Source organism: Mus caroli, chromosome 4, assembly GCF_900094665.2.
Source record: "Mus caroli chromosome 4, CAROLI_EIJ_v1.1, whole genome shotgun sequence".
Lineage (NCBI taxonomy): Eukaryota > Metazoa > Chordata > Mammalia > Rodentia > Muridae > Mus > Mus caroli.
Window position 1 is genome coordinate 47,241,327 of NC_034573.1, and position 15,429 is coordinate 47,256,755.

The 15,429-nt window shown below is 38.7% G+C and overlaps 1 protein-coding gene and 1 pseudogene across 5 annotated transcripts in view; both read left to right on the top strand.

Annotated features, from left to right (window-relative positions):
• Positions 1-15,429, top strand: part of Fsd1l (fibronectin type III and SPRY domain containing 1 like) — a 71,693-nt gene that overhangs the window by 19,132 nt on the left and 37,132 nt on the right. For 4 of the 5 annotated variants that reach the window (XM_021160018.2, XM_029476076.1, XM_029476075.1 and 1 more), the window contains exons 4-6: positions 772-873; positions 6,666-6,688; positions 10,449-10,570. In XM_021160018.2, the coding sequence (XP_021015677.1) occupies positions 772-873; positions 6,666-6,688; positions 10,449-10,570 (247 nt within the window). The remainder of the gene's footprint in view (positions 1-771; positions 874-6,665; positions 6,689-10,448; positions 10,571-15,429) is intronic. The other variant, XM_029476078.1, reaches the window with a different exon arrangement.
• Positions 14,507-15,429, top strand: part of LOC110292341 — a 1,473-nt pseudogene continuing 550 nt past the window's right edge.

The following is a 15,429-nucleotide window of genomic DNA, read 5'->3' on the forward strand; positions in this document are numbered from 1 at the left end:
TCACACCTAGTCCTGAGCGCTGGATAGTAACCTTTGACAGATATGACTTGGCAATATTTTCTCCTATTCTGTATTTGCCTTTTCACTCTTGGTTGTTTTCATTGTTTTCTATAAATTATGATTTAAGATAAGTTTTAATACTCGAGTCATGGGTAAGTGGAATTCTGACTGTGCTAACTTGATTCACAAGCTTAAGTTAAATAAACATTATCAAGAATTTCAGTCTTTATTACAGAGAGTTGCTTTCTGTAAGTAGATATATTAATACATATTATAGTTTTCTGTCTACTCTAAGAACCTTTAAGTTAATTTCATCTCACTTGCTTATAATTGCTTTATTTTTCCTTTTGTACTCATTTTTTTCATGTAATTAGGTTTTAAAAATATTTACATGTGAACATATGTAAGTGCGAGATGGGTGCAGGGTGTGTGTGTGTGTGTGTGCGCGGGCGCGCGCGCACACGCACACGTGGATCAGATGGCAACTTTTTCAAGTCACTTCTTTCCTTCCACTGTGGGACACACTCACAGCATGAGACTTGGACCACAAATCCACCTAGCCATCCTGCCAGCCCTGGTTAAGCTGTTGATGATAAATTATAGGAAAAGAGGCAGTTTAGTCATGTATATAACTGATGGTAATTATCTTTCTTCAGTAGCTCCATGGCTTGCATATTCATCCAATTATTTAAATTTATTATGGCATATATTTAAGATTGGCTGTAGGAAAGTGCAGCCTGTGATAACCTGGATCTTGTGCTTCTCCCCTAGAGTCAGCTTAGTCAATGTAACAATGCCCTGGAGAACTCTGAGGAACTACTAGAATTTGCAACAAGGTCATTAGATATTAAAGAACCGGAAGAATTTTCAAAGGTAAACAAAACAAAAAGTAAACGAACAAACAAATAGAAAACCCTATCCTAGTATACTGAAGGAGTATTTTAAAAAGTATTTTGTCATTTCTGATGCTGTAAAGAGCTTGGGGTGTTTGATAAATAAAATACAAGATGTTCACTTATTTAAAGCATCTACTTGTGGTTGGGGTCACGAATTGATTATTTTAATTCTGTTTTTCTTTAATGTTCAGTTTAAATAAGCTACATTTTCACATGCTTATGGGCAGTTTGTTTTAGCTGCTCTTCAATATCTGAGCCAGGTCATAAGTTTCTATAGGCCTACTTCAAATGCTTGCTTACTGACAAAATAATGTGGATAACCTTGAAGTATAATTGTAGGTAGTGGTGAATTTTTATAAATCTGGGGAAAACAATTCTTTTAGTCACACTATTTTTAAACATACCATATTAAAGTCCTTAAGTTGGGCTAATATAATTGGAAACAACAACAAAAAATAGGCTTTGGCAAAACCATACAGTGATTCTTTTCATACTTCTTTATCTTCAAATTCTACTATTTAAACTGTCATGTTCCTGTTCCTAGCATGAGATCTGGATTTGAAAGGCCTCCATTTATCAGATCAGATGATCTGAAAGTGAACAGTAAAAACAGCACAAATGTGGTAGAATTCTGGACTATACTTCACCTTATTTTTTGGATATTAGAAGTTTGGTTGATAGTAAATATATGTGAAAAGTTCAGGTGAGATAAAGATAAATTAGCCAGGTAAATATCAGGTATGTAAAATCATTAGGGAAATAGCCAGGATTCTACCAACTCTGGTTACTCCATCACTAGTATTGGCCTGCAGAACAGTGCTTGTATCCTTTTGTCAAAATTCAAATTCCTCTCTTACCCTGAATTCAAACCTTGAACTCTTTCAGTGAAAAGAACTGGCCAGAACAATTCCAAGTCAGTATATAATTATCCAGCTCCTTCAATCAGTTGTCAGATTAAAAGGGAAAGAGTGATTTCCTACCCATGAGTCCTCGCAATGGAATAATAGCTCCAGGGTACTGCGAAAGGGGAACAATGTCTTCTGCATTTGATCACAGATGAAAAGAGAAAATGGGGCTTATTTCCTTTTTCTCACTCACAATAGCTTGCCCCTGGAATACTGCTCAGGGTGTGACAGTGTCTTGAGCATTGAGAAGAGCAAATGAGACAGGGAGCTCAGTCAATAATACCCTGCAGACTGAGGTGGGGAGAAATTCCTTCTTTAGGCTGGTCAGGAATACCGGGAAAAGAGGGACTTTGACAGAAGCAAACTTTACCTCTGACAACTATAAATAAATGAAGTACTCACTAGCCATACCTTACAGTAGACCTGTACCTTTCATTTGAGTGTTGGTGTCTCCCAGAGATGTAGTCTGCTACGGTCCAGCTGTGTCTGGCTGTAGAGAAGCCGTAAGGAGTGCTGTGCTTACGTTAGTTTCAGGCTAGTTACTTTTAGGTGACCATGCGTTTGTTTTAAGTGTATGAAGGTTTTGCTTGCATATATGTATGTGTACGTGTCCTGTACCCTCAGAGGCTAGAAGAGGGCATCAGATGTCTGCACTGGAGTTACAGGGGTTGTAAAACACCTGTGGGTGCTGGGAACTGAACCCAGGTCCTCTGAAGAAACAGCAAGTGCTCTTTATTTACCATCGAGTCATCTCTTCCAGCCCTGATCATATGTTTTGAAAAATACTTTTAGGAAAAAGATTGAATACGCAAGCATATATATATATATATATATATATATATATATATATATATATATATAGAGAGAGAGAGAGAGAGAGAGAGAGAGAGAGAGAGAGAGAATATGTACCTAGTTCTTTTCCAAATGTCTTTAAAAAAAAAAAAAGACAAGCTTTTTCCTATTGCAGCTCAGACTGGCCTGGGACTTCGCTCTGTAAACCAGGGTGTCCTAAAGCTCACAGAGACTCACTTCCCTCTGATTCCTTACATGGCAAGGTTAATATTTTTGCTTAAAGAAAAAAGAACATTTTGAGATTTTGAGATACCTCTTTTTTTTCTTCATTTTTCTCATCCTGTCAGGGGAGGGGATATTAGGAAGAAAATGTCTTTGTCAGAGATAGTAGGTCCCGGAGATTCAAGCATTAGGGACCTCACATCCTGGAGTCTGTATCTTATGACCTATGATGCCACATGCCACAAAATGAATACTTTGAATTATACCATAAAAGGTATGGGTTATCTTTTGGATTTACATAAAAAAAAGAAATCCCAGGTTCATGAATATTTAAAGAAGAAAAAATAAAGATTGATCTGACCTGAGCAGCCAGGCGGGAAAATACAAAGAAAGTTGACTAGCAGGATATGTGGAAAGCAAAGGGCAGAGCAGTTAGAAGGCTCTGCAGGGAGCAGGGCCCACCTCTGAGACAAGGAAGCCCACGTGCCCACGGAGGGAAGCAGAGGATTAAGAGTTATTTGAACTGGCACAAGGCAAAGCACTGAAGGGAGAGGCCAGCTACATAAAGGGCACATCCGCACACATCCACACACATCCGCACCGAGCTGAGAACCACCCTTTGCTTTCCAGACTCGTTGTGAGAAAGCATCAGTTCTTCCTACCACAGACAGACAACTCTGGTGTCCTTAGCAAAGGCACTGCCATGAAAGTGGGTTTGACATGGGCCTTGTGGCTCAGGAAGCAAAATTATTTGGGGAAAAGTACTCCAGGTTACCTACAGTCCTGACAATGAAGCGTGTGTAAATGTAATCTTGGTTTGACGGTGGTTCCATATTGACAACCTCAGTCAGGAAATCCAGCATTACTGTGATGTTTCTGAATACTGCCAAACAGCCTAACATTATCTCAGCCATCAAAAGAACTGTTCTGTAAATTCTTAGGAAGACAGCCTTGTCTTACTGTTGTTCATGTTTGCCTGTTTTGAGACAGGGTTTTATGTGTATCCCGAAGTATCTCTAATTTACTCCATAGCTGAAGATGGCCTTGACCTCCCAATCCTTCTGACTCCGCTGCCTGAGGGCTGGGATTACAGACACACACCATCATGCTCAGTTTAAGCTGCTGGAGCTCAGACTTAGGGCAGTATGCATGCTAGCAAGCACTTTACCAACTGAGCAACACCCACAGCCCCTAGGTGTTTAAAGTATAGAAGCAATAAGGTAGTCAAAATGCTGGATAAATTTACAATGATTTCTGTATCTCTTCTTTGCAGATTAAGAACAGGTTAGGCAAAGATCCAGTTTGTTTTTGTTTATACTTAGTTAGTAATTATGAATAATTATTTGTAATCACTCCTCTTGTAGTTCTACTTAAGTAATTTTGGCCTAGGATGACAAGTTCGTAACCCTGATATATAAAGGATTGTGATTATTAATTTAAAAATCAGAGGCTAGGTGTGCTAGTCTGGGCCTGTCGTCCCAGTACTTGAGAAGCTGAAGCAGGAGGATTGCTGTGGGTTTGAGGCCAGTCTTGATATAGTATGAAACTGTCTCAGAAAACAAAACAAGAAAGTTAACTGATGAAGGGAGGAGAAAATGAGACACATTAGAGGAAGGAGAGGCCATCTCCAACCCAAACACAGACATGCCATGTTGGCAAGTGGGATTTAGTTAATAGAAATATCAATGCTTCCTGGAGGCTTTCCAGTACTGCACCGCACCATAGCCCCAGAGGAAGCCAAGCTCTCACCCGGCAGAGTCACACAGATGAAGGTAAATATAATAGAGCAGAATTCTGGAAAATTCTAGGCTTAGTATTTCAGAGATATAAAAATTTAAAATTATCACTTTTGAACTTTAAGCAGAAGAATGAAAGTATATGGTAAAGTGTATTTTTTAGATGGCTATCTTTGGGAGAAGAATTTCTAGAAAAATATAATTTATTCTCTATTTAAAGATACTTCATAAAGTTGGGCCATTCTAGATTCTTGTAGAGGATAATTTCTCATCTTCTACATCTACAGGTGCATGTAAAATAAAATGTGAATCTAAATCAGAGGACAGAATGTTCAATGTGTACTGTCTGTGAACACATGGGGTAGCGGTTTTTCCTAGGCTGTCTGCTTTCTCATTTGTTCCTTTTCTGTTGTCTTCACACACAGTATGATATCTGACATGATGTACAGAAGCTGAGTCAGTAGTGGTCTTCCTATCGCTGGGTCATATGAAGGAGACTGGGAGTTCAGAGCCATCAGGAAATAAGAGAAAGCAGGAAAGCTGAGAAGATCCCAAATCCTGCTCTGTACTGGGGAGTTTGGTTATGTCGGTAGGCAGACTGACTAAGCCTGGAATTAATTTACCCACCCAGGTCTGCTCAGCAGAGGTTTCAGATCACTGCGGGTGGAGAAGGCTGTTTTAGTGACACTTAACAGCACAGAGGAAGAAGAACACAATATATATTCTCTGTAGACAAGCAGACTTCTGAGAAAAGTAAGAGGCACTGAGTTAATGCCTTTAAAACTCATAATCTGGTATCATGCTCTGCTAAGTGAAGGAAGAAAGAAGTGAAGGGGTAATGACAGAAGCTTCCTCTGTATGTAAAGAAGTGTTGGGTACAGAGGAGAGTCCTCTTCCTTTCCGAATTTCACATCTATATGACAACCATTTCAGTTCCAGCTGCCATGGCAGTATTTTTCAAAAGCAGTGTAATAGCTGACTAATGTAACATCCTTATAAAAGGGACTGTGCCAAACAAGGCTTATGACCTAAGGAGATCAGAAAGCTACCACGTTGGGTTGGCTGTAGTATGAGGACCTTGAAAGAGGCCTTTTTGTTCTTACAAGCATTAAGAACCCAAATCCCATAGTAGAGAAGTAAAATAATTAATACCCAAGGTCAAAGTGTTGATTCCTTGTAATGCTGGAGCTGGAGCATGTTACAATCTATTTCACACCTCTGTTCTTTTGTTTAGAATGACACTCAGACCTGAATAGTTGAGGCTGGGTATAAAAATGGCCATTAGGAAGTAGAGACAATGCTAGGATTGAAAGAAGAAACAGAAGCAATGTTTTATACATTTAATTTATATTCAACCATGTACCAGGATGTATGCTAGCAAAACTGCCATTTTTGTGGGCTGTAATTGCAAACTGCTTGTTAGCATGGAAGAAAATCTTTCGTTGTATATATTATATTTAATTCATATATAAAGAGGCAACAGCTTTGTGTGTTTTCATTGTTGTTCTATGACTGTACAGTACCAGGTAATGATCTTGAGCCCTTTCTAAACTTGAATTTTCATTTTCTAAAAACAAAAACAGAAGATATGTACAGCATGTGTAATTTTATAGCTTCTGTGAACCTTCCCTTTAAGAGATGTTTCTCTCATCTATCCTTGTCTGCATCTCTACTGTTAGAACTCATTCTTGGGAGCGCAGGCTTCTAGAGTTATAGTCTAGTTTTGTATGCTAGCAAGGAAACTTTCATATGCATGAGAACTATTGGGTTGTGTGGAAATCTAGTTGAAGAATATATCAGACTGAATAAAAGTGAAGGCATATTTGATAATCTTGTGTTTAAAAAAACACAGTTATAGTTCCATGAAACTTGTTCAAACATTAAATTTTCCTACTTTGCAGTGATTGATATGGGGGTCTGGATTCTACTGTGGCCTAACATTACTTTATCAAGCTTACATGAACTATATAGGTTTCTTGTAATTTATGTTTTTGATGAATATGAACTAATCTATTGCAGGGTTTATATCCTAACTTTTCTTGCATGTCGCTGCCATTGAACTTGCATGAAAAGCACTAACTACCTTCTTTCTCTTCTCCCTGATTTGCTCCAAGGCTGCCAGACAGATCAAGGATAGGTATGGTATAAAACCTACTTTTTTTTTTAAGTGTCAATATTGGAGTCAGAAATGAAATTCAGAATCCATTTTTCTTAGAATTCTGTTGATTAATATAACAATATATAATAATTATTATGTGTAAAGTAAAGAAAATGGGCACTGTATATCATAGAATAACTGGTAATCTTTTTTAAAGTCACATTTTAAGTTGTGGAAATTACATATTTCTAAGAGAATTTCATTTCTGGTTTAATATAATAGTTAGCTTTAGTTTTTAGAATAGTTCTTAATTAGTTTAGTATTGAATATTGATCTGTTTTTGAATGACTTAAAAATGCACCCTGCTGGGATGCAGTTTTGCGGCTATTCTTCAATCTAAGTGGATCTTGTTGTCAGAGAAGGCTGATGCTGCCCGGTGTCTTCAGTTGCTGGAGCTCTTCGCTGCTGTCCTGGTTAACACCTTCGAGTTCTCCTGTGCTGTTCTGGTGCCACCTCTTTCTGCTCCTCCTGCTTCCACGATCTTGTTTTTGTACTGAGGAAAACACTTAAGGAAATTGTTATGTAGTTTGGCTTAAAAGGTGTTTCTCATTGGCAGAGTCAGGAACATAACAGGGCATTTGGCACTTGCTGGAACAAATGTGTGTGTTAAAAGAGGCTGAGGTAACACTGGGAACTGTGTTCACTGACTTGACGAATGAATACTCACTGAGCGTTGTCTGTAGTTTGTAACTTGAGGCTTTTTATCTCAGGATCGTGAGATTCTCTGACAGGCACAACTTTTGAGTCTCTTCGAGTCTAGATCACTTTATTCTTTATCAGGAAATTCACAGAAATGCTCATTATGGATGGTGTGAAAATCAGAGTCTACTGTTAATTTGGAGAATTTCTTTACTGTGTTTCTTTGTGGTTATTTGATGGTGGGAGTCTGGGGCAGGGTATGGAGCAAATTTACATAGAATCAAAGCAAAACTATTGTGCATGTTTGTAGATTTTAAATTACGACGTGATTAAAGGTGTGGTTCATTCTTATAAGTGCTGGATATTGGAAGCTTACTAGAGTTTCCTTGTTGTAAGAGATGGATTCTCACCCTGTTTTCTAGGCTGGCCTTGAGTCCTGAGTTCTTCCTGCCTCAGGTCTCACGTAGTCAGATCTGTGGGAACTCAGTGAATGGAGTAGCAGGAGAGGAGTGGATAAGAGGAAAGTCTTTGACAAGGTAGATGTGTCTGCTGAGATTTGCCAGAAACAACTCTCTCTTACCCAGGCTAGGTTATTCTCCTTACAGCTCTTCTGTTACATTCTGCTGTGCTTCCCGAATTTTCTGGCCTAGAAATCAAATCCTAACCAGGTTTTGGGCTGTCCAAAAAATCTTAAGAGAGATCTCTCCTTGGTTTCAAGGTTCTGTTTCTGGTCTTTCCCGGCTCTCATCTTTACTTCTGGTGCCCTCTGTTCAGGTTTGTTAGTCAGGATTTAATTTTAATGCCAGCTTTTATGGCTTCTCTCCTCCTCAGTCAGCCTCTCCACGTGATCCCATCAGTGTCCCCACATCACGGGAATCAGAGTCCCTGTTTCTTCTTTGTTTTGTTTGAAGCCTACACTGTTGTCTTTGTTCATTTGACTACCAGAGCATTTGTTCCCTGTCTGAAGGGTATTTCTAGGCCTTAGCCTATTTTTTAACTTGATTAAATGTGCTCATCTGTTTTGTAATTATTTTCTGGTGACCATGATAACACTGGGAAGAAATGGTCTTTTAATTCAGCTGCTAGTATAAGAGATAATCTAGGAAAATCAAATGAATAAAAATATAACAAATAGCATGGTTTGAGACTATCTTATCAATTTTAGATTTTTAGTTTGGGCTGTAAGGCTAACTTGTCTAAATATAATCAGTTTAAAATTAATTCAAGTTTTTTTAAAATACTGTTATACATATGAATTGATTTTATTCATGTACTTTTTTGTTTGTTTGTTTGCTTGCTTACTTGCTTGATTGTTCTCTTGGTTTTTTTTTTGTTTGTTTTTGTTTTTTGTTTTTCTGAGACAGGGTTTCTCTGTGTAGCCCTGGCTGTTTTGGTACTAGATCTATAGACCAGGCTGTCCTCAAACTCAGACATCAGCCTGCCTCTACCTCCTAAATGCTGGGATTAAAGGTGTGTGCCACCACTGCCTGGCAGATTCATATAAGTTTTTACTTTGACTAGAAATTGTTCTTATTTTTTCTATTGTAAGTGATATTTCTACTGCATTAGGAGGAGGACGTTATTTTCTTTGTGTTCCTTTTTTATTATGTCAAGTTTTTGTAGATTTACTGGTTTTAGATTTTAAATTCCCAAATCCTTAGCTTTTTTCATTAAGCAATTAGTTCATTAGGTTTAAAGAAACCAGTGAGGCTGAAACCCATTTATTGAGCATCTATGAATTGTCTCATCTCAGTATAGTGCTTTAGGAACTCATAAGTCAGAAAAATACTCAGGGCTGTGCATGTACAGCTGAGCCTTCGTCCTGACTGTTTATCAGTACAGTCAAGCTCTCATTCCGTGAGAACTAACAGCTTGTGCTGTATATACGAAGTGTGCAGTGCACATTTGGTTTCTAAAGCATTCAGGCATGTAAGCTGCCTTCCCCATGAACTGATTTACACTGTATCACTTTCTTCTTGCTAAAGTAATTTCTGCTTGTTCATGATATTATAGGGATCACTTCACTTTTTTTTAATGAAATAAAATAACTAAATATAGCAACAGTTTTACATCAGCAAGTTTGCCATCTTTCGTCCGATTGACCTCTTGATAGCAGGTCCAGTTGACTAGCCCTGGTGTCCCTTTGTTCCTGTAGCTCTATTTATATTGTCTCTCACACTGTGTCCTAGGAAGAGAACATTGATGAGTAGACATCTGTATCTTTCTCTCTCCAAGGATGTTACAGAACTGAATGTGACATTTATAGAAATTTACTGTAACATGAAAATATTGAAATTTATTAACAAGTTATTTAAATACATTTATTTTCTTTTTTGTGTGTGAGAAAAACATTCATTTGGTTAGCTAAGGGGAAGCAATTACAAACAGAGGCATGATTAAATGGATTTTCTTTTTACATCAGCATATGAGTTTCTTTTCATTTTCAGATTTTGCTAAGAACTTACCCCATACTTTTGATAAAGTAACATCTGATTTGGTTAGATCTTTATTTTGTATTTTACTTCACATTTATCTGAGTGCTTATTGAACACTTCTTTTTCTATGACACATAGGTCCACTAGGCTGTTTCTCATCGTAGCATCTTTCCATGCAGATGATGCTGGTAGGTGGGAGTGGCATCTTGGTGGTGTGGCACTCACTGTTCAGGATCTCAGGTCTCTCCTTTGTTGTCCGTGGTCTTCAGCAGATTGCAGTATGTAATGCCAGGTGCTGCCTTTGTTGAGAGGACATGCTGTACCAGTACCCGGGAGAAGGCTTAAAACAGGCTCATGCTTTGGTGGAAATGAGTAAGGCTAGGTACTGGGAAGTGAGAGTACACAGAGCTTCAGATGAATTGGGACCTTGTAGAGATTAGTTGTATTAGGTATTGGTTATTGTGATAGCTATGGAATTTTAGAAAACTGGCTGGAGTTTCAGCATTTGATTCAGTTTCCAAAAGACAAAGCAAGTTTGCTAACTGCCTGTATTAGAGTTTCTACAGTCGTAGTGAAATAATTTTTATCTTAATGTTTTATAAACTTTATAAAATGTGTTACTTTGCATTCATTTATTTTTAAAAGTATGTCTGTGTTTACCATAGAGTCACAATGGCTTCAGCCTTTCGTCTTTCTTTGAAACCAAAAGTCAGTGACAACATGACCCATTTAATGGTGGACTTCTCTCAGGAAAGACAGATGCTGCAAACTTTGAAGTTTTTGCCAGGTAAATGCATTGTTACATGGGAATTTTCAAATAAAAATTCTTGTAAGAGTTTTCTGTAATGAACATTATGTAAATATTAAAGAAATACAGTATATTTTACTTTAGCAAGAAGTAGCTTTTATTGAAAAGAATTATTTTCTTGTAGTACAAATGCAGCTTTAACAACATTAAGGCATAGCACATGTTGCTGTTTTAGCAAAGAATAATAGTTGCTCTCAAGGCTAGACTGCATAGATTTGAATTTTGCTGGGGTTATTTTTGCAGTGTGATCTTAAGAAGTCAACTAACTTTACTCATTTTCTACATCTTTTTTTTCTTTTCTTTTATATTTAATTTTATTGGGTATTTATTTCTTTTACATTTCCAATGCTATCCCAAAAGTCCCCCACACTCTCCCTCACCTACTCCCCTACCTACCCACTCCCACTTCTTGGCCCTGGCGTTCCCCTGTACTGAGGCATATAAAGTTTGCAAGTCCAATGGGCCTCTCTTTCCACTGATGGCCGACTAGGCCATCTTCTGATTCATGTGCAGCTAGAGACACGAGCTGCAGTGTTGATGTTCTCAATGCTTCATAGGTATTGCGTGGATAGAGTCTCCTAACACAGCTATAACAGCAGCTGGACTCATTTCAGCTGCGGTGAATGTATACTGCCTATCTTGTTGCTGTTACGTTCGGCGTTCAGCATGAACTATCTCCATGGTAGTCTGGTAACATTGTCTTATGAGAGAGTTAGTCTAACCATGTGAAACTCACTCACAAATTATCACTTGTCTGAGTATAACAGCCAGCTGATGGTTTTTGTTAGTGTTCTTTGAATTCTATCTTGTATTTTTAGTGCTGAGTACTATTTTTATTACCAAGTAATTCTGTCAGTTGATATGTAAAATTGTTTAAGCAATGGTGATTTGGGGAATCAAGAATCCATTTGGAAGTGAAATTTCACGTACATGTTTTTGTGGGGTTAGTTTATTTGTGCTTTTTGTTTGTTTGCTTGCTTGTTTTTTAGATTGGCTGGTTTTTTAATAGGAAATACTAATTGCAGAAAACCATTTCTTCTCTGAATTTAAACCTAGTCATAGAGACTACTATAATAATGCTATAAGAGATCCCAGTGCGGGTAGTGTAGGTGAACTGACATGTATGGGAGAAATTATGAGCTGTAGAGGAGGAATGTAGAAGGAAGGTGAAAGAACGGAGTGCATCTGAGAGGAGGAAGGTGTCTGTGCAGGGGTATAGACTCAGGACTACAGGTAACTCCTGACCTATGCAGATCTGACTTGTAGTTTTCTGTATTAAACTGGTGCAAAGTGATAAACATTCAGCAAAAACCATATTTGAAATCTGGGTCTTTCACTAGGTTGGCAGTATGCAGTTGGATGGGATATGCTCTTATGATGGAGGGCAGCAGCAGGAAGCCACAGTTTTCACTGAGCCTTGTAAAGAGCCAGTGGTATGCAGTGGGGCATACTGTGTGGGCAAACTACAATGCACCATAGACTAGCTTATTTTTCCATACTTTCAAGTTATGGTTGTCTTAGTGTACTGCAAGCCTGTTTCAAATTGAAGAACATCTGTGCTATCATTCAGTTCAAAGGGCTCACAGTTGGTATGCAACTGATATCAAAAGGCAAGGAAACATTTTTTAGAGTTTCTAAATACAAGATACTTTAAATGCTTTGGTTAGTTCATTCTAACACTTAGAATTTCCTTGGGAAGAGACTGGATCTTCTTTTAGTTTTGAGAGCTTGAGGTTTTAGATCAGAGTTCTGCTGATTATTTGTTAATGAGATCTTACTCTTTGTGCCCACATGTTCACTTGTGAGCTTGAGACGCTACTTAGAGGCAGAACACAGCCTCATGTGCACAAGTCAGCACTGCCACAGAAAGAGGGAGTGTGAGTGTTCACTTGTAGGGACTAGAGTAGGGACTTAAGTTTAGGCTGGCAGTACATCTCAAAATTTTTTAAGAATGGCGCTTTCTAAAGTATGTATGGAAAAGAATTTTAAAAATATCTTGGGTCTCATTGACTGTATACTATTTACTATCAGTATGACTCTAGAATTTTACCCTTTGCATTAAAGCATTGACAATTTCCACCCCAGGGAAAGAAATAAGAAGTGGTAGCAAGCTAATGAGAAGACCTGTCCCACGAAGTCCCTCCACTTAGCAGTTAGAGCTTCCTACACTCAATCTTAGCCAAAAGGCCGAGAAGCGATCAGTTAGAGCTTCCTAAAGCCCTGTGCTGGAGAGGGAATGCAGGCCCAGGAAAGGCAGGCAGAGCAGCGCTGAGCACACATGCCAGTTGCTCTTTCTCACAGCACAGTAGCTTTCTTTGCGAAACCAGCGTAGGTAGCTATTGCTTTCTGCATCACAAATGGGAAATGGCCCAACACGTATCATAAACACAATCATGTAACTGACAGTATTTGGACATTTTGCTTCCCTAAGTTGGCCATTCCTTTAATTAAATCTGGTGTTATTCTACTACCTGTACAAATATGGAGGCATACATATATACTATACTGCTAAATACTTTTGCTTTGTTATGTAACAGTATGTGAGAGGTTCTTGTTGACCACTTCAGTTTCACGAATGGCTGGATAGTCTGAATTTTTTATTTTTATTTACAATAGGGTATTGTGTGTAGCTTGCAGAGGACAGCTTACAGGGGTAGGCCTTTGTCTCATATGTGGTATATACCCTTGACACCTTAGTTTTTCTATCAGATTAGTTTATAGTCTTTTTTTTGCCAAGCACAGAAAATATTTTTTATGTAATCATATATATATATATATGATTTTTCTTATATATAATATATATTTATAAAGATATAGATCATTTCCTTTGTGTCTGTTATATTTTAATAGATAGCTTTTACTTAGATTCACCATTGCATGATTATATAAATACACATACTTTCTTATAGTTGATTATTTAGGTAACTAGTGAGTTATTGAAATAGGATCTCATTGTGATGACCTGGCTGCCTTAGGACTTGCATGTAGATCAATCTGGCCTTTACCTCATAGATATTTGACTGCCTTTGTATCTGGAGCACTAGGGTTAAAGTCATGAGGTATCATGCCCAGCTTACAGTGTGTTTATTATAATATTTTGAATATAGGTGTTATTTTGTAGATCAGTTTTAGGTTCCTAGCAAGTAGGAGTTGTGGAACATTATCAAAATTATATAAGAGCCAAAGTCCTTCCCCCATTATCAACATCCCACAGCAGAGTGGCGCATTTGTTATATGTGAAGACTGCAGTGAAAAGTCATCATCTCATGGTCCATAGTTTACATTGAGATTCCCTTGTGGTCTAATCCTGCCATACTCTGCATCGAAGGCCTTTTCTGGAAAGTCACCGAAGTGGAATCTTTTCACTGGTAGCCTTTACAGATTCGATTCTTTCACCTAGTAAAGAACTTTAATTGTCTTTCATTTCTTTTCATGGCTTGCTAGCTCTTAAAGTGTTGAATAAAAACCCAGTCCTGTTAGTCCATATGTAGTTTACTTAAATATTTGCCTACTAAAGGACAATTGAATTGCTTCTTAGTTTTGGCAATTATGACTATAGTTTTAAACATATATCTTTGCGTAGATGTAAGATTTCTTTTGGTAGTTTTTGGGTAGTGTGATGAGATTGTACTTAGTCTTGTAGAAAACCTCCCAAGTGTCTTCCAAAGAGTCTCTGATTTTGCATTCCCACCAGCAATGAATAGGTTAGTCTTGCTCCGTATTTTGCCACCAGGATACTGCGGTGTCATTTCATGGCTGTTGTAATTTGTGTCACATCTAAAGTAGAGGGCCTGTTCACATACTCAATCTCTGCTGTTTCTTTGATGAGTTATCTGTTAAAACCTTTGGCTTTTATTTAAAAAACAAAACAAAACCAAACTTGAGTATTGAGTGGGAGCTGCTATCGGCACACGCATGTACAGCAAAGGCAAGAGTAGCAGCAGCGCGTCCTGTCCGAAAGCCAGGCCCAGGAGAAGTCAGCACTACGTGTGTGAATATCTGCTTCATGTAGGAGCTCAGAAATTGGCTCAGACATTTTTATCAGAGATAAGATGGGGAAAAAACATCACATTGGGGGAGCCGCCAGGATTCTTACATTCTTGGTGGTGTGTGTTTTGGGATCTCTACTGTGCAGCTCCAGAGAGACGGGAAGCCTGTGAACACTCAAAGCAAAAGCCTTCCATGATGATAGTGCTGCAGCAGCTTCCAGCCCGTGCTAGGAAACATGCCCCCAGGAGATGGCATGCCAGTAGGTCCCATGCCACCAGAGTTCTTTCAGCCTTTTATGTCATCTCAGTACCTTGGAGGCCCAAGGACCCCATTGAGGATACCTAATCAGGCACTTGGAGGTGTCCCAGGAAGTCAGCCATTACTCCCCAGTGGAATGGATCCAACATGACAACAAGGACATCCAAATATGGGTTGGACCAATGCAGAGAATGACCCCCACTGAATGCTTTATTTAGGTGGCCCTGGAATGCCTGGAATGAACATGCGTCCAGGTGGTGGTAGACCTTGGCCAAACCCACAAATGCCAATTCAATACCCTACTGGGAATTATGTAGGTCCTCCAGGAGGTGGAGGACCACCAGGAACACCCATCATGCCTAGTCCAGCAGATTCAACTAATCCTGGAGACAACATGTATACTTTAATGAATGCAGTACCTCCTGGGCCTAACAGACCTAATTTTCCAATGGGCCCTGGTGGATTAGGAGGAATGGAGTCCCATCACATGAACGGCTCTTCGGGCTCAGGAGATATGGACAGTATTTCCAAGAATTCTCCCAGTAATCTCAGCCGGGAACTCCAAGGGATGATGATGAAACAGCGGGGGG